We start from the raw sequence: 20,215 nt of genomic DNA, 5'->3' as shown, positions 1-20,215 counted from the left end.
TACATCCTGATTTACATAAACAGTAAGAGGATAAGGACACGGGTGGCCAGCCACACTCTACAGTCAGAAACCATGCATTCATTACATTGATTACAGCTTCAGCATCATATCTGCACACTTCACTACTGTAATCATATGCCATGCAGCTGCTGTCTCTGTCTTTGAACACTTTTAATAGTCAAAGTGGTGAGTGGGAGTAGATGAAAAGGGGAAGGTTGGTTTCTGAATAATACTCCAAACAAACACCCACAAATTCAAATCACATTGACAAAATGTTTATGAAATGGTAGGGAAAAACTTTACAGGCACTATAGGAAAGTAAGAGGAGCATCTCATTTACTCTGATATCACAGGAGGTCGGTGGCACCTTAATTGGGGAGTACGGGCTCGTGGTAACGGCTGGAGTGGAACTGGTGGAATGGTATCAAATACACTACATCAAACACATGGGTTTCGGGCCTCCCAGGTGGCGCAGTGGTTAAGGGCGCTGTACTGCAGCGCCAGCTGTGCCATCAGAGTCCCTGGGTTCGCGCCCAGGCTCTGTCGTAACCGGCCGCGACCGGGAGGTCCATGGGGCGACACACACAATTGGCGTCGCCCGGGTTAGGGGAGGGCTTGGTCGGTAGGGGTGTCCTTGTCTAATCGCGCACCAGCGACTCCTGTGGCAGTGCAGTTTCCTCCGACACATTGGTGCGGCTGGCTTCCGGGTTGGATGCGCGCTGTGTTAAGAAGCAGTGCGGCTTGGTTGGGTTGTGTATCGGAGGACGCATGACTTTCAACCTTCGTCTCTCCCGAGCCCGTACGGGAGTTATAGCGATGAGACAAGATAGTAGCTACTACAACAATTGGATACCATGAAAAAGGGGTAAAATGCAAAAAAAAAAAAAAAAAAAACCACATGCATGGGTTTGATGTCGTTCCAGACATTATTATGAGCCGTCTTCCCCTCAGAAGCCTCCTGTGTCTGATATTAGCATCGTTCCTCTCTCTCTCACTTCTTTACTTTTTTAGTGTTTTCTATTTCCATAAAATTGAGAAGAAGACATTTGTGTGAGTCTGGATGGTTGATGACTTGGTAATGGTCACAGCACAGGGTCCCCAGTGACGGCTGTGGTGGAACAAAGCCTGTCTAAGAGTAAAGGCCCTATAGTCAGGAGCTCTTTTCAACTACACCCACATGCCTTTCAGCCTCCTCCGCACTGTATCAGTACTGTCTCACTGGAGTTAACAGCTAGCGGATTAGAGGGGAAACACTGAGAGACACATTATAGGAGAGAAAGACTGTCAGGGAGGAAAAGAGAGAGAGAGAGAGAGAGAGAGAGAGAGAGAGAGAGAGAGAGAGAGAGAGTTACAACACTACATTGCCAATAATAACATTTGACATTCTATATTATAAAAAATAAAATGTGAGTAATATTTACTGTAAATTTCTGATTGCTAATTTCCCTTGTTTATTGTCTATTACACTTGCTTTGACAATGTAAACATGTTTCCAATGCCAATAAAGCCCATTGCATTGAATTTATTTCAGAGAGAGAGGGGGAAAGAAAGAGAGAGACAGAGAGAGAGGGGGAGACAGGGAAAGAGAGTGTCAGGGAGAACAAGCAAGAGAGAGTATGCTTCAAGGAGGACGAGAGATTATGCGTCAGGGAGGACGAGAGAGAGAGAGGGAGAGAGAGAGTGTCATGGAAAACGAGAGAGTGAGAGTGTGTCAGGGATGACAGAGAGAGAGAGAGAAAGACTAAACTGAGAATACACAGTGGCAGAATACCTGACCACTGTGAATGACCCAAAATTAAGGAAATCATTGACTATGTATAGACTCAGTGAGCATAGCCTTGCTATTGAGAAAGGCTGCCGAAGGCATACCTGGCTCTCAAGACAAGACAGGCCATGTGCACACAGCCCACAAAATGAGATAGAAACTGAGCTGTACTTCTTAACATCCTGCCAAATGTATACACATATTTCCCTCAGATAACACAGACCCACAAAGAATTTGAAAACAAATCCAATTTTGATAAAGTCCCATATATATTAGGTGAAATCCCAGAGTATGCCATTAGATCAGCAATATTTGTGACCTGTTGCCTCAAGTAAAGGGCAACCAGTGAAGAACAAACATAATTATAAATACAACCATATTTATGTTTATTTATTTTCCCCTTTGTACTTTAACTATTGGCACATCGTTACAACACTGTATGTAGCCATAATATGACGTTTCTGTCACACCCTGATCTGTTTCACCTGTCTTTAGGATTGTCACCACCCCCTCCAGGTGTCGACCATCTTCCCCATTATCCCCTGTGTATTTATACCTGTGTTCTCTGTTTGTAGTTTTCCTGGTTTTTACCTTTTCTGCCTGCCCTGACCCTGAGCCTGCCTGCCATCCTGCACCTTTGCCACACCTATTTGTATTATTGACCACTGCCTGCCCTTGACCTGTCTTTGTCTGCCCCTGAAACGTGATAGTTGAAATATCTATATAAAGCTAATAAAGCCATTTGAATTGAACTAGAGAGAGAGAGAGGGGGATACGAGTGTGAGAATAGATGTGGGGCGGAGGTGAGCATGTGTGTCAGAGGGTAATTGTTGTGAAAGAAAGAACCATTTCTCACACACACACACACACACACACACACACACACACACACACACGTTTGGACACACCCACTCATTCAAGGGTTTTTCTTTATTTTACTATTTTCTACAGTGTAGAATAATAGTGAAGACATCAAAACTATGAAATAACACAAATAACACATGATGTTAAGATGTGTCTGTTACTTTAACTCTGTGAAGCAATCCGAGGTGAGAAAGAAATACCAGAAATGTACTTTTCACAATGCACACCTGTTAATTTAAATGCATTCCAGGCTCCTACCTCATGAAGCTGGTTGAGAGAATGTCAAGAGTATTTAAAGCTGCCATCAAGGCAAAGGGTGTCTGCTTTGAAGAATCTCAAATATAAAATAAATGTTGATTTGTTTAACACTTTTTTGGTTACTACCTGATTCCATGTGTTATTTCATAGTTTTGATATCTTCACTATTATTCTACAATTTAGAAAATAGTAAAAATAAAGAAAAACCCTTGAATGAGTTAGTGTGTCCAAACTTTTGACTGTACTGTACTGCACACACACACACACACACACACACACACACACACACACACACACACACACACAGCGGACCTATAGATGCTTCTAAGACCCAACTCTAGAACCCGAGAGAGTACCTTCATCCTGCTAATCACAATAAAACAGAAAGTGGAGCTGGAATGGAGAAAGAGGAGAGAGAAGGGATAAAGGCCTTCCTGAAGCTCTTCTGCAGTGTTCTATAGCGGGGCCCCAGGATTGGAACGGCACTGACAGTCCAGGCCCAGCAGGAGTCCAGGCCTCATCTCTTAGTCACAGCAAAGTCACATGAAAGGAGTGAGAAAAGCCCCTCACCAGCGCCTCACCACCATCAGAGATAAGAGGCCAGAGAGAGAAAAGACAAGCACCCCACACTCTAGTGGACTCATTGGTGAAATGTTATTCATATTTTTCATAATTCCATAATTAATAAACATTATACAAATAAAAAAAAACACAGAAAATCCAGTGCTTCTTAAACGTTATTGTTACAGTGCATTCGGAAAGTATTCAGACCACTTTTTCCACATTTTGTTATGTTACAGCCTTATTCTAAAATTGATTAAATAGTTTTCCCCTCTTATCAATCTACACACAACACCGCATAATGACAAAGCAAAAAAAAATAGAAATGTTTGCAAATGTATTACAAATAAAAACTGAAATATCACATTTACATAAGAATTCAGACCTTTTACTCAGTACCTTGCTGAACTTCAAGTCTTATTGGGTATGACGCTACAATCTTGTGTGCTACAAGTGTGTGTGTGTATTTGGGGAGTTTCTCCCATTCTTCTCTGCAGATCCTCACAAGCTATGTCAGGTGGGAGGGGGAGCGTTGCTACACAGCTATTTTCAGGTATCTGCAGAGATGTTAGATCGGGTTCAAGTCCGGGCTCTGGCTCGTTCACACAAAGACATTCAGAGACTTGTCCCGAGGCCATCCTGCATTGTCTTGGCTGTGTGCTTAGGGTCGTTGTCATGTTGGAAGGTGAACCTTCGCCCCAGTCTGAGATCGTGAGCGCTCGGGAGCACATTTTCATCAAGGATCTCTGTACTTTGCTCCGTTCATCTTTCTCTCGAACCTGACTCGTCTCCCAGTCCCTGCTGCTCAAAAAAATCCGCACAGCATGATGATGCCACCACCCTGCTTCACCGTAGGGATGATGTCAGAGTTCCTCCAGACATGACGCTTGGCATTCAGACCAGAGTTCTATCTTGGTTTCATCAGACCAGAGAATCTTGTCTCTCATGGTCTGAGAGTCTTTAGGTGCCTTTTGGCAAACTCAAAGCAGGCTGTCATGTGCCTTTTACTGAGGAATGGCTTTCGTCTGGGCATTCTACCATAAAGGCCTGATTAGTGGAGTGCTGCAGAGATGGCTGTCCTTCTGGAAGGTTCTCCCATCTCCACAGAGGAACTCTGGAGCTCTGTCAGAGTGACCATGGGGTTCTTGGTCACTTCCCTGGCCAAGGCCCTTCTCCCCCGATTGCTCAGGTTGGCCGGGCGGCCAGCTCTAGGAAGAGTCTTGGTAGTTCCAAACTTCTTCCATTTAAGAATGATGGAGGCCACTCTGTTCTTGGAGACCTTCAATACTGCAGAAATGTTTTGGTACCCTTCCCCAGATCTGAGCCTCGACACAATCCTGTCTCAGAGCTCAACGGACAATTCCTTCAACCTCATAGCTTGGTTTTTGCTCTGACATACACTGTCAACTGTGGGACCTTATATAGACAGGTGTGTGCCTTTCCAAATCATGACCAATCAGTTGAATATACTATAGGTGGACTCCAATCAAATCTCAAGGATGATCAATGGAACCAGGATGCACCTGAGCTCAATATTAAACCTAATAGCAAAGGGTCTGAATAGTTATATAAGTTATTTATGTTTTTTATTTTGTATACATTTGCACATTTTTTACCAAAAAACAGTTTCCACTTTGTCATTATGGGGTATTGTGTGTAGATTGATGAGGAAAAATAATATTTAATCCATTTTTTAATGAGGCTGTAATGTAACAAAATGTGGAAAAGGGAAGGGGTCTGAATGCTTTATGAATGCACTGTATATTTCAGTCTTCTGTGAAGTATATAAAGTGTAATTTTGGAATGCAAACTCAAAATTGAATACATTTCAACTCTATATCTGACATGGTGCAGGTGTCTTATTTAAGCCCATAACCATATGTGGGAGGTATATACTTTTGTTTCAAAGTAGATTTGTTTAAAACTACAAAGAGACACTCTGTGTGACCCTGATTTATCCCACTGCAGTAAAAGGTTAATGCTTAAGTGTCTCCAAAGTGTCCCTCTGAGAAGCACCATTTGCATGGTTTGGAGGCAATGAAACAGAAGCGTTATAATAGCACGTCTAAGGGGTCTGGATAGAACAACAATGGTTCAATAGACTGTGTTTTCTGACCCATCAGCCTTTCATTCACAAAGGAGTTTCATATTCAACTACTTATGAATGGGGTGACCATGTCTTATTTTCCCCTAGTACTTGTCTATCCAGGTCACCTACATAGCGCAGTGCCCCACTTTCTCTGTCCCTGTAGGTTTGAAGGGAACTGAATCAGGGCGTTTTAGGGCAGTGGTTGGAGTGGCTGGCTCAACCTCAGGGACAGCAGTTAAATGGTATTCATGTATCAACCTACATTGATATGATCTGGGGCAATGGGGCAGATGGAGAGAGACCTAGAACAGCTGCTCATCCATCGATGGAATCATAAAGTCTTTCGGTCCGGCAGTTGTTTAGACCAGAGTGCTTTCTCCTTCTCACACTTCATTGACTGGACCTTGTGTTAAAGAGTGAGTATTAAAAATGAAGCTGGTAGAGGAGGGGGGTGGCCATTCACGCATCCCTCAGGTTCTATACTTACGCTGTTGCAGTCAAGCATGGGAAGTGCCGAATAAGCAGCACGTGTAAAACAGTTGATATTGAGCACGCCCTTTCCAAATGAAAATGAACTTCAAATGTATTTTCCCATTGATTAAATGGAGTGTGAGACTTACTGGTGCAGGAGGCCTCGGGCAGGTCCATGTCTCCTCTGTAGTATCCGTTACGGCAGCCGCAGATAGTGGCAGCCTCCACAGTGGAGCGGCTGTTGGGGGGGCACTGCAGACACAGCCCTGGCCCCTGGGTGGACTTGAACGTCCCTTGGGGACACGCTGCATGGAGGACAGAAAGAAAAGACAGAGAGAACAGAGCATTTAGACTCTTCATCAACATCCACAGTGTACTGTATCCAGGGCGCAACATGGAGACTACTATTACTCCACCCATGGGTGAGTCTCGCAAACCAGACATTTCCTCCTGCACAAAAGCCTGGAAATCACGTAACGGGTTGACTAAGAGGTTATGTAACGGGTTGACTAAGATCATTTAAGTTGCCTCATTATCATCAACCACCCAATCACCAATAAACCTCTCTCACTATATCTCTCTATGCCTTAGTACAGTACCTCTTCTGCTGTCAAAAAATACTGTAACTCCAAAAAGAACAACAGATTATTTTCAGTCTGAGTATGTGGCAATAACATGGCGTGTAATAGGTCCGGGAATTACAGCGAAACACATTTGTCCTCTGTAGCTCAGTTGGTAGATAATGGTTTTTGCAACATGGTGTCCACCGGTTCTATCCCAGGACCAAACAGAAACTTGCATCCTGTAGCACAAATTCAAAAAGGTTTTGGGACACTGTAAAGTCCATGGAGAATAAGAGCACCTCCTCCCAGCTGCCCACTGCACTGAGGCTAGGAAACACTGTCACCACCTGTAAATCTACGATAATTGAGAATTTCAATAAGCATTTTTTTACGGCTGGACATGCTTTCCACCTGGCTACCCCTAACCCGACCAAGAGCTCTGCACCCCCCACAGAAACGTTCCCAAGCTCCCCCATTTCTACGTCACCCAAATGTTCTGAAAGAGCTGAAAATCTGCACCCCTACAAATCAGCTGGGCTAGACAATCTGGACACTCTCTTTCTAAAATTATCCGCCACAATTGTTGCAACCCCTATTATTTGCCTGTTCAACCTCTCTTTCATATCGTCGGAGATCCCAAAAGATTGGAACCTTGTCGCGATCATCCCCCTCTTCAAAGGGGGAGACACTCTAAACCCAAACAGTTACAGACCTAAATCTATCCTGCCCTGCCTTTCTAAAGTCTTTGACAACCAAGTTAACAAACAGATCACTGACCATTTCGAATCCCATCGTACCTTCTCCGCTATGCAATCTGGTTTCAGAGCTGGTCATGGGTGCACCTCAGCCACGCTCAAGGTACTACACAATATCATAACCGCTATCGATAAAAGACAGTACTGTGCAGTCGTCTTTATTGACCAGGCCAATGCTTTCGACTATGTCAATCAACCGCATTCTTGTCGGCAGACTCAACAGCCTTGGTTTCTCAAATGACTGCCTCGCCTGGTTCACCAACTACTTCTCAGATAGAGCTCAGTGTGTCAAATCGGAGGACCTGTTGTCCGGACCTCCGGCAGTCTATGTGGGTGCCGCAGGGTTCAATTATCGGGCCGACACTTTTCTCTGTACATAACAATGATGTTGTTCTGCTGATCCACCTCTACGCAGACGACACAATTCTGTATACTTCTGGCCCTTCTTTGGACACTGTGTTAACAAACCTCCAGACGAGCTTCAATGCCATGCGACAATCCTTCCGTGGCCTCCAACAGCTCTTAAATGCTAGTAAAACTAAATGCATGCTCTTCAACCGATTGCTGCCCGCACCCGCAAGCCCGACTAGCATCACTACTCTGGATGGTTCTGACTTAGAATATGTGGACAACTACAAATACCTAGGTGTCTGGTTAGACTTTAAACTCTCCTTCCAGACTCACATTAAGCATCTCCAATCCAAAATGAAACCTAGAATCAGCATCCTATTTTGCAACAAAGCCTCCTTCACTCATGCTGATAAACATACCCTCGTAAAACGGACTATCCTACCGTTCCATGACTTCGGCGATGTAATTTGCAAAATAGCCTCCAACACTCTACTCAGCAAATTGGGTGCAGTCTATCACAGTGCCATCCGTTTTGTCACCAAAGCCCCATATACTACCCACCACTGCGACCTGAATGCACTGTATCACAATTCCAGTGGGTCAGAAGTTTACATACACATGGCTGGCCCTCGCTTGATATTCGTCGCCAAACCCACTGGCTCCAGGTCATCTATAAATCTATGCTAGGTAATGCCCCGCCTTATCTCAGCTCACTGGTCACCATAGCAACACCCACCCGTAGCACACACTCCAGTAGGTATATTTCACTGGTCATCCCCAAAGCCAACTTCTCATTTGGCTGCCTTTCCTGACAATTCTCTGCTGCCAATGACTGGAACGAATTGCAAAAATCCCTGAAGTATATCTCTTACTAACTTTAAGCATCAGCTGTCAGCGCAGCTTACCGATCACTGTACCTGTACACAGCCCATCTGTATATAGCCCACCCAACTACCTCATCCCCCATATTGTTATTTATTTTGTTCTTTTGCACCCCAGTATTTCTACTTGCACATCATCATCTGCACATCTATGACTCCAGTGTTAATGCTATATTGTAATTATTTTGCCACTATGGCCTATTTATTGCCTAACCTCCCTAATCTTACTGCATATACACACACTGTATATTGATTTTTATATTGTGTTATTGACTGTACATTTGTTTATTCCATGTGTAACTCTGTGTTGTTGTTTTTGTCACACTGCTTGTCTTTATCTTGGCCAGGTCACAGTTGTAAATGAGAACTTGTTCCCAACAGCTGGTGAAATAAAAAATGAAATAAAAAATGAAATATGTAAAATGTATGCACACATGACTGAAAGACGCTTTGGATCAAAGCATCTGCTCAATGGTATATACAGTTGAAGTCGGAAGTTTACATACACTTAGGTTGGAGTCATTTTTTCAACCAAATTTCTTGATAACAAACTGTAGTTTTGGCAAGTCGGTTAGGACATCTAATTTTTCCAACAATTGTTTACAGACAGATTATTTCACTTATCACTGTATCACAATTCCAGTGGGTCAGGAGTTTACATACACTATGTTGACTGTGCCTTTAAACAGTTTTGAAAATTCCAGAAAAGGATTTCAAGGCCTACCTTCAAACTCAGTGCCTCTTTGCTTGACATCATGGGAAAATCAAAAGAAATCAGCCAAGAAAAATATTGTAGACCTCCACAAGTCTGGTTCATCCTTGGGAGCAATTTATAAACGCCTGAAGGTACCACGGTCATCTGTCAAACAATAGTACGCAAGTATAAACACCATGGGACCATGCAGCCGTCATACCGCTCAGGAAGGAGACGCATTCTGTCTCCTGGTGATGAATGTACTTTGGTGTGAAAATTGCAAATCAATCGCAGAACAGCAGCAAAGGACCTTGTGAATATGCTGGAGGAAACAGGTACAAAAGTATCTATATCCACAGTAAAACGAGTCCTATATCGACATAACCTGAAAGGCCGCTCAGCAAGGAAGAAGACACTGCTCAAAACTGCCATAAAAAAGCCAGACTACGGTTTGCAACTGCACATGGGGACAAAGATCGTACTTTTTGGAGAAATGTCCTCTGGTCTTATAAAACAAAAATAGAACTGTCCATCATTATGTTTGAAGGAAAAAGGGGAAGGTGTGCAAGCCAAAGAACACCATCCCAACCGTGAATCACGGGGGTGCTAGCATCATGTTGTGGGGGTACTGCAGGAGGTACTGGTGCACTTCACAAAATAGATGGCATCATGAGGGAGGAAAAGTATGTGTATATATTGAAGCAACATCTCAAGACATCAGTCAGGAAGTTAAAGCTTGGTCGCAACTGGGTCTTCCAAATGGACAATGACCCCAAGCATACTTCCAATGTTGTGGAAAAATTTATTAAGGATAACAAAGTCAAGAAATTGGTGTTGCCATCACAAAGCCCTGACCTAAATCCTATAGAAAATGTGTGGGCAGAACCTAAAGAGCATGTGCAAGCAAGGAGGCCTACAAACCTGACTCAGTTACACCAGCTCTGTCAGGAGGAATGGGCCAAAATTCACCCAACTAATTGTGGGAAGCTTGTGGAAGGCTATCCAAAACGTTTGACCCAATTTAAACAATTTAAAGGCAATGCTACCAAATACTAATTGAGTGTATGTAAACTTCTGACCCACTTGGAATGTGATGAAATAAATAAAAGCTGAAATAAATAATTCTCTCTACTATTATTCTGACATTTCACATTCTTAAAAGAAAACTGGTGATCCTAACTGACCTAAGACAGGGAATGTTTACTAGGAATTAATGTCAGGAATTGTGAAAAACGGAGTTTAAATGTATTTGGCTAAGGTGTATGTAAACTTCAGACTTCAACTGTATATTATTATATATCAAAATAATGAGCTTGTTTGTTCATATTAAGCTGCTTGAAGAATCCCCTCTATGGTGGCAAGATTGTATAATCACACCACGCCAGGACAACAGAAACAGCCATTACAGAGAATATTAACTGCTCATCTGCCTTTCCGAGTGTGAATTGGCATGTGAATGTGGCAAGCTAAATAAGTGGATTTGTATTTTTCCCTCATCTAGGCAAGCTTGACTCGATACCAGCCTGCTCAAAGGCTCCAATATAACAGATTTTCTTCATGTTCTTGATCTGATTCTGGGCACCCTCCATGCAACATTTAAACGGATTGCACAACCCGACCCGAGAAGAATGGCTACAGCTGAATTTGTTCAAAGAAGAATTGAAGGCAGAAGAAAGGGATTCCAAACTACAGTTGTTACACAGAGCTAGTAATACCTCCTGTGCTACAGTTATATGAAGTGGTGGATTATGGTGGCATTAAATCATCACTTGTTTAAGTATTCTGCTGCGTGTAGAACTTATTATCTCATGACTAAGGAATGGTCCCAGCGTGGAGCTGTCGCTCTGAAATCAGTTGCCTGAACGCAATTCACATTTCCATAATCCCTCTGCAGTAAGTGGCATTGCACCATGACTCCACAGTCTATCCTCCACTAAATTGCCTTTCTCCCACTCTCAGCAGATAAGACTAAAGACAGAATTTGTTTTGCTAAGTTGCAGGAAGTGAGAGAACTCATGGGACATTAATGCTTCAATATCTTATCCACTCTAGAAAACTGCTGTTTAAAAAAAACAGGCATGTGACATGTAGTATGACAGAAATAAGAGCCAGGATCCAGTATAAGGAAAAGTGAGAATCTATCAAACTTACCTAAGCATATGTTACAGTATGTACTGCTACAGCAATTAAGAAACAGAAAACACTAGCTCTCTTACTAAGCCAAATGTTTTAACGATAATTTTCTCTACAAGCCATTACCTCAGCACAGGCTCTCAAACATCCTTCCCAGTGAACACAGAAATGGGCTAATGTAATTATAGGGTTGGAAGCATCGCATTGCATTGATTTTCTTATTAAGGAGTTTGGGAAGCCAGATCAGGTGGCCTATCCAGTTCTTGGAAATTATTTTCCCAGGCAGGCGGCCTTAGATCTGTGTGATAGCCTGATTGCCCACGTCTCCTTGTTCACTGTACAGCTGCTTCCTTCCACCTTCTCAAGTCATTTCAACCTCCAAATTAAAACCCCGACTTCTCTTGGAACTGATAAGAGCACAAAATTGAATTCCCATTTTTCTCTCTCGGATGAGTACTCAATCCGGCTGCGCCAAGGCAAGGCAGGCATAGGGAAGTGGAGCGAAAATGTCCTCTATGCTGGTCTTTAAACATACAAAAAGGCAGCCTAGTAGATGACCTGCATTTCACCTTGGCAGTTTACATTGTGTGGATGAGCTTTGTTTTCAAATACAGTACATCCATTTTACACATATATTTCATTCTTTTGAAATAGTTACAACATGAAAAACATGCTCTGAGCTGGAGCAACACACTTCTGATGCAAAGTCCTGCTCAGAGGCCTGAGCTCAGATGCGCTGCTCTTTTCACTCTCTCTAGCTAGAAGTGTTTGTCAAAACCTCAAAACCTTGAGTGTTGTCCTTCCCTGCCAGTCACACAGAGCCTGCAGGCCTGTGACAGAGCCTGCAGGCCTGTAAATAGCGCTAAGTAGCACGGGGTGGTATGGTAAATAGAGCTAAGTAGCACGGGGTGGTATGGTAGATAGCAATAAGTAGAAAGGGTTGTTATGGTAGATAGCGCTAAGTAGCACAGGGTGATGTGGTAGATAGCGATAAGTAGCACAGGGTGGTGTGGTAGATAGCAATAAGTAGCACGGGGTGGTGTGGTAGATAGCAATAAGTAGCACGGGGTGGTGTGGTAGATAGCAATAAGTAGCACGGGTGGTGTGGTAGATAGCAATAAGTAGCACGGGTGGTGTGGTAGATAGCGATAAGTAGAACGGGTGGTGTGGTAGATAGAGAAGTAGAAAGGGTTGGTATGGTAGATAGAGAAGTAAAAAGGGTTGGTATGGTAGATAGAGAAGTAGAAAGGGTTGGTATGGTAGATAGAGAATTAAAAAGGGTTGGTATGGTAGATAGAGAAGTAGAAAGGGTTGGTATGGTAGATAGAGAAGTAGAAAGGGTTGGTATGGTAGATAGAGAAGTAGAAGGGTTGGTATGGTAGATAGAAAAGTAGAAAGGGTTGGTATGGTAGTTAGAGAAGTAGAAAGGGTTGGTATGGTAAGAGTGGGGCCAGAAAGAAGGGATAAATAAGCAGCATACTTTTAAAACAACATAATGACAACATGTTATTATCCTTTATTCACTTTCAGTCTTATTTTTCAATGGCTAATCCGTTCCTGGAAGCTATACACTTCTATAAGCATATAAAACAAGCATATACAGCTTAGCTGTCATAAAGGGCATTACTTTAGAATCTTATAGCATTATGATGAAAATGGCAGTTTGTCATGGAAAGAGTGAAGACTGAAAATAAAGCTGTGGACCCACAGAGACGCTGTATTGTCTTGCAGCAAAGGACTCAGGCCTATACTTTGATATATGTTGTTAAAATCGGCCAGGGCAGTCACTTAAAAGAGATACAACCCAGAGTCCATATGTCCGGTAGTTGCCACAAAAGTTTTCTTCATATCATCACTATTGCACTGATGTGCAGGGCCTGGAACACAACATTTGGATCTGCACTGGTCCAATAGCCCCAACACCATTCTGACACACAGTACTTGTTATAGCACGTTCCTTTTTCAGAGGGTCAGAATCAAGTACATCTAGAACCATAATGAAAATATAAAAATGACTGCTTTTTAAGTGGGAAATCAGGGTAGGGAGCAAAGCAGCATAGTATCAGTGCAGCTAGAGTTATGACAACACAGCTGCTTGACAACATGATCAAGCAAACATAGCACTTTATGAGATCATTGATCAGTTGTTAACCAGCCCATTGGCAGAGTGAGGAGCTGATGACGCGGTGGACTCTGGGTAGAGGGGTCAGGACGCGGACACAGTGCTGACAGACAGAACAGATCAAAAGGCCTCCAGACAGAACAACAGCTGTAGAGTGAGAGAACAGAGATGGGACCAGTGGGACGGTGAGGAGCAACAATGAGAGGATATCAGCTGACAGAGTACGCCCTGCCACCGTGGGACACAGACAGGGATGCAGTGTCGAAGCTACACATGGGCCATGGTATGGGGGTTCAGCCTGACAGGTATATTCTGCCATTTTGTCTTAATAACTATCATCCAGTCCACCAAAGTTAGAAGTATTGGTGTCCAAAGACTTCATAAACAGAGTGAGGGAATAAAGTGATAGGCATACAGTCATTTTGTTTTCTCTCTGCTGTCTGTTAAAGAGAGAACAGGCCCAGAGGGTGTCTCTTTGCTCTCCTCAGGCGAAGGCAGAACTCAACAGAAGCTCAGGGTCACTCTTTGTTCTGGGATCTGTTAGCCAGAGATTAGAGATGAAGGGAGAGTTGATGGAGGGATGAGAGAGGAGAAATAGAGAGAGAGGAGAGAGGAAGAGATTCATCCCTAACCTCGACAGAGCCATGGTGTGGGGTGGGGTTTTTATGTGAAGCTGTGGCGCTGGCCTTAAATACTGTGAACATTTGAAATCTCTTTCTTTCCCTCAAGAGACACACACACACACACACACACACACAATGCATATGCACATTCACATTTATGCACTCTGCATATGTATTTTCTGCTCAAGTCTGACCCTAGTAAATGGAATTCTTGTTTGACATTTTCATTCCCATTGTCTCCTGTCTGCCAAGAACACGTTTTACAAACCACTGTGAATGTGCTCAGCCAGGGACAAAAGCACAGCCCACAATCCAGTCAGCCAAAGAAAGGTTAGAGTGTAAATCTTGCAGCAAAACATTTGCAGATGTGCCAGCACAGAAACTTGATCGAGCCTGTCTGCATATAATTTCCTTCAGGGTGGGTCCAATCCACCTGCAGCTTGTGCAAGGCAGGGAAGAGAAATCTGGATCAGTGTGGAACCAGAGGTCATCCCTCTCTACATACCTCACTCCTCACTCCAGAGACTGCATGGGCATCATCTACAGTATGCATGCCGTTCCTGTATCAAAGGTTGAGAGGGACATCATTACTCACAATATAATATAGAACCCTTCTAGACGAGGCTAAAACTAACCAAAGCCCATGGCTAAACATGGGAAGAGAGAGGGAGAGAGCGAGAGCGAGAAAGTGAAAGAGACAGAGAGGGATGGAGGGACAGGGGGAAGAGACAGAGAGAGAGGAAGAGACGAAGAGACAGAGACAGAGAAAGAGAGAGAGGAACAGACAGAGAGAGAGAGAAGGAGACAGAGACAGAGAAGGGAAGAGAGAGAGAGGAAGAGATAGGGAGAAAGAGGAAGAGACAGAGAGAGAGGAAGAGACAGAAAGAGAGAGAGGAAGAGATTGAGAGAGGTAGAGGAAAAGACAGAGAGAGAAAGAGGAAGAGACAGAGGGAGAGGGGAAGAGAGAGAGAGGGAAGAAGAGAGAGAGGGAGGAAGAGACAGAGAGAGACATGAAGAGACCGAGAGAGGAAGAGAGGAAGAGAGAGACAGATAGGGAGGAAGAGACCAGAGAGAGAGAGAGAGACCAGATAGAGAGAGAGAGAGATGAAGAGACCAGAGAGAGACAGAGAGGAAGAGACAGAGGAAGAGACAGAGAGAGGGAGGAAGAGACAGAGAGGAAGAGACAGAGGAAGAGACAGAGAGAGGGAGAAAGAGACAGAGAGAGAGGAAGAGACAGAAAGAGGGAGAGGAAGAGACAGAGGGAGAGAGAGGAAGAGACAGAGGGAGAGAGGAAGAGAAAGAGAGAGAGGAAGAGACAGAGAGGAAGAAAGGAATAGACAGAGAGACAGAGAGGAAGAGAGAGAGAGAGGAAGAGACAGAGAGAGAGGAAGAGACAGAAAGAGGGAGAGGAAAAGACAGAGAGAGAGAGAGGAAGAGACAGAGGGAGAGAGGAAGAGAAAGAGAGAGAGGAAGAGACAGAGAGGAAGAGAGGAATAGACAGAGAGACAGAGAGGAAGAGAGAGAGAGAGGAAGAGACAGAGAGAGAGGAAGAGACAGAGAGAGAGGAAGAGACAGAGAGGGGGGGGAAGAGACAAAGAGAGAGGAAGAGATGAAGAGACAGAGACAGAAAGAGACAGAGAGGAAGAGACAGAGAGAGAGAGGAAGAGAAAGAGAGAGAGGAAGAGACAGAGAGGAAGAGAGGAATAGACAGAGAGACAGAGAGGAAGAGAGAGAGAGAGGAAGAGACAGAGAGACAGAGAGCAAGAGAGAGAGAGAGGAAGAGACAGAGAGAGAGGAAGAGACAGAAAGAGGGAGAGGAAAAGACAGAGAGAGAGAGAGGAAGAGACAGAGGGAGAGAGGAAGAGAAAGAGAGAGAGGAAGAGACAGAGAGGAAGAGAGGAATAGACAGAGAGACAGAGAGGAAGAGAGAGAAAGAGGAAGAGACAGAGAGAGAGGAAGAGACAGAGAGAGAGAGGAAGAGACAGAGAGGGGGGGGAGAGACAAAGAGAGAGGAAGAGATGAAGAGACAGAGACAGAGAGAGACAGAGAGGAAGAGAGAGAGAGAGAGAGGAAGAGAAAGAGAGAGAGGAAGAGACAGAGGAAGAGAGGAATAGACAGAGACAGAGAGGAAGAGAGAGAGATAGGAAGAGACAGAGAGAGAGGAAGAGACAGAGAGAGAGAGAGGAAGAGAGAGAAAGGAAGAGAGAGAGAGAGAAAGAGACAGCGAGAGAGAGGAAGAGACAGAGAGAAAGAGACAGAGAGAGAGAGGAAGAGACAGAGAGAGAGGGGGGAAGAGACAAAGAGAGAGGAAGAGATGAAGAGACAGAGACAGAGATAGAGGAAGAGACAGAAAGAGGGAGAGGAAAAGACAAAGAGAGAGAGAGGAGGAGACAGAGGGAGAGGAGAAGAGAGAGAGAGGGAGGAAGAGAGAGAGGGAGGAAGAGACAGAGAGAGGAAGAGACAGAGAGAGGAAGAGACAGAGAGAGGAAGAGAGAGAGAGAGGAATAGACAGAGAGAGACAGAGAGACAGAGAGAGACAGAAAGAGGGAGGGGAAAAGACAGAGAGAGAGAGAGAGGAAGAGACAGAGAGAGAGAGGAAGAGAGAGAGAGAGGGGAAGAGACCGAGAGAGAGGGGAAGAGACTGAGAGAGAGGGGAAGAGACCGAGAGAGAGAGGAAGAGACAGAGAGAGGAAGAGACAGAGGGAGAGAGGAAGAGAAAGAGAGAGAGGAAGAGACAGAGAGAGAGGAAGAGAAAGAGAGAGAGGAAGAGAAAGAGAGAGAGGAAGAGACAGAGAGAGAGAGGAAGAGACAGAGAGAGAGAGGAAGAGACAGAGAGAGAGAGGGAGAGACAGAGAGAGGGAGAGACAGAGAGAGAGAGGGAGAGACAGAGAGAGAGAGGGAGAGAGAGAGGGAGAGACAGAGAGAGAGAGGGAGAGACAGAGAGAGAGAGGAAGAGAGAGAGAGAAAGGAAGAGAGAGAGAAAGGGAGGAAGAGACAGAGAGAAAGGGAGGAAGAGAGAGAGAGAGAGAGGAAGAGACAGAGAGAGAGAGGAAGAGAGAGAGGAAGAGAGAGAGAAAGGGAGGAAGAGACAGAGAAAGGGAGGAGGAGACAGAGAGAAAGGGAAGAAGAGACAGACAGAAAGGGAGGAAGAGAGAGAGGGATGAAGAGAGAGAGAGAGGGATGAAGAGAGAGAGAGAGACGGAGAGAGGGAGGAAAGAGAGAGAGAGAGGAAGAGACAGAGAGAGCGAGAGGAAGAGACAGAGAGAGCGAGAGGAAGAGACAGAGAGAGCGAGAGGAAGAGACAGAGAGAGCGAAAGGAAGAGACAGAGAGAGCGAGAGGAAGAGACAGAGAGAGAGAGAGGAAGAGAGAGAGAGGAAGAGACGGAGAGAGAGGAAGAGACAGAGAGAGAGAGGAAGAGACAGAGAGAGAGGGGAAGAGACCGAGAGAGAGGGGAAGAGACCGAGAGAGAGAGGAAGAGACATAGAGAGGAAGAGACAGAGGGAGAGAGGAAGAGAAAGAGAGAGAGGAAGAGACAGAGAGAGAGGAAGAGAAAGAGAGAGAGGAAGAGAAAGAGAGAGAGGAAGAGACAGAGAGAGAGAGGAAGAGACAGAGAGAGAGAGAGAGGGAGAGACAGAGAGAGAGAGGGAGAGACAGAGAGAGAGAGGGAGAGACAGAGAGAGAGGGGAAGAGACCGAGAGAGAGAGGAAGAGACATAGAGAGGAAGAGACAGAGGGAGAGAGGAAGAGAAAGAGAGAGAGGAAGAGACAGAGAGAGAGGAAGAGAGAGAGAGAGAAAGGAAGAGAGAGAGAAAGGAAGAGAGAGAGAAAGGGAGGAAGAGACAGAGAGAAAGGGAGGAAGAGACAGAGAGAGAGAGGAAGAGAGAGAGAGAGAGGAAGAGAGAGAGAGAAAGGAAGAGAGAGAGAAAGGGAGGAAGAGACAGAGAGAAAGGGAAGAAGAGACAGAGAGAAAGGGAGGAAGAGAGAGAGGGATGAAGAGAGAGAGAGAGGGATGAAGAGAGAGAGAGACAGACGGAGAGAGGGAGGAAAGAGAGAGAGAGAGGAAGAGACAGAGAGAGCGAGAGGAAGAGACAGAGAGAGCGAGAGGAAGAGACAGAGAGAGCGAGAGGAAGAGAGGGAGAGAGCGAAAGGAAGAGACAGAGAGAGCGAGAGGAAGAGACAGAGAGAGAGAGAGGAAGAGAGAGAGAGGAAGAGACGGAGAGAGGAAGAGAGAGAGAGAGAGAGAGAGGAAGAGACAGAGAGAGGAAGAGACAGAGAGGGAGAGAGGAAGAGAAAGAGAGAGAGGAAGAGAAAGAGAGAGAGGAAGAGAGAGAGAAAGAGAGAGGAAGCGACAGAGAGAGAGGAAGAGAGAAAGAGAGAGGGATGAAGAGAGAGAGAGAGAGGAAGAGACAGAGAGGGAGAGAGGAAGAGAAAGAGAGAGAGGAAGAGACAGAGAGAGAGAGGAATAGACTAAGAGAGACAGAGAGGAAGAGACAGAGAGACAGGAAGAGACAGAGAGACAGCAAGAGACAGAGAGAGACAGAGAGGAAGAGACAGAGAGGGAGGAAGATACAGAGAGAGGGGGATAAAGAGAGAAAGAGAGAGGGATGAAGAGAGAGATGGAGAGAGACACATTGTTAAAACACTGTATATATATATAATTTGACATTTGTAATGTCTTTATTGTTTTGAAACTTCTGTATGTGTATTGTTTACATTGTTTATTTCACTTTTGTGAAAGAGAGCGAGGGGGGAAGAGACCGAGAGAGAGAGAAAGAGAGAGAGAGAGAGGAAGAGAGAGAGAGGAAGAGAGAGAGAGAGGAAGAGACAAAGAGAGAGAGAGAGAGGAGGAGAGTTCCGGAGTTCCAAATTGATCAGCTGCTGAAAAATGAGCTCCTGTATATATTGAGATTTAAATGTTTTTTTAGAGTGAAGTACATCGAAAAAATCAAAAGAAAATTGCAAGACTCAGTAGAAGACAAAACAAACAACAAACCAAAAAGACAGGCTTTTGAAAAAGTAACTATTTTTCATAAAATTGTACAGTTATCTTAGCTAGCTGAATTGCTAGCTGAAATGTTTACATGTTGCTAAGCAGTTGCTAGGGACTCTCCTGGAAGAAGCTAGCTAGCTTACAAAGAATAACAAAAAAAAAGATCTAGTTAACAGAAGAAAGGAAGAAAGGAAGGCAAAATAAGGACAGAAGAAAAAAGGAAAAGAAAACAGGACAACAAAGTGAAACAGTCCTCTGAAGAAACAAGAGACCATAATACAAGAAACAGCACTTCTATTGCAACATTGTAGCCAACATCACCAGCGTTGCTATGGAAATTGTTTACCCACCAGACATCCAAACAGAGAAAGCTAAGAAAAGTTTCAAAGGTTTGTTGATGGGACAGAACCATGAATGCCTGTTTGCAGATCTTACCAGTTACAAAACAAGAGCAAATTTAATTTTTAATACCAATCGAGGGAACATATGGAAAAAGGTTATTTGCAACCATTTCCCTTTCTCAAAAAAGAGGGGCATCAGCCAAGGATGTCAGATCAGCATTTTTGAAGAAGCTGACCAGAGCAACACATATCAAACAGTAAACTTATATAATAATGGAACTGTATTGATACAAGGCAATGATTCAAGCCTCCAGGCTTTTGAGAATAGGTTTGCTACCCTAAAAGCAGACGCTGACATCATCTCAGAAAATTAGGAAAAAGTCAAGGAGGGAGATGGAGAAAAGCAGACCCCAATGGTCTCTGTGACCCAGCAGGAAGCCCTCAATGTCCCTTTACCTACCTCACCTGCAGCAGACAGACAATAAGAACACCTGCTATGCAACGTTTCCACAACACCCTCTCTCTAGTCGAAGCAGAGGTCATAGAACTCAGAGAGAACAAGCTTCAAGAGGAGGACACTGTCCAGAAACTCAAAGAAGAGATGAAACAGTTCAGGGAGGAGAGCAGAGCATCTATAGCTAAATTAGAAAGCAGAATGGACAAGCTGAGTCAGACAAATGATGACCTCAGAGACCATCTGAGCACAACAAGAAAGGAGCTCGAACAAAAAGAGAGGTACATTGACACCCTCAAC

General features: G+C 44.3%; 1 protein-coding gene across 1 annotated transcript in view; it reads right to left on the bottom strand.

Annotated features, from left to right (window-relative positions):
- Window positions 1-20,215, bottom strand: part of LOC139406598 (ephrin type-B receptor 1-like) — a 185,236-nt gene that overhangs the window by 66,462 nt on the left and 98,559 nt on the right. Inside the window, exon 4 of the mRNA XM_071149361.1 lies at window positions 6,158-6,313. Within this exon, the coding sequence (XP_071005462.1) occupies window positions 6,158-6,313 (156 nt within the window). The remainder of the gene's footprint in view (window positions 1-6,157; window positions 6,314-20,215) is intronic.

This window comes from Oncorhynchus clarkii, chromosome 4 (assembly GCF_045791955.1).
Source record: "Oncorhynchus clarkii lewisi isolate Uvic-CL-2024 chromosome 4, UVic_Ocla_1.0, whole genome shotgun sequence".
Taxonomy (NCBI): Eukaryota; Metazoa; Chordata; class Actinopteri; order Salmoniformes; family Salmonidae; genus Oncorhynchus; species Oncorhynchus clarkii.
Note: the sequence above shows the minus strand (reverse complement) of the source record. Positions and strands in the feature narration are given on the sequence as shown.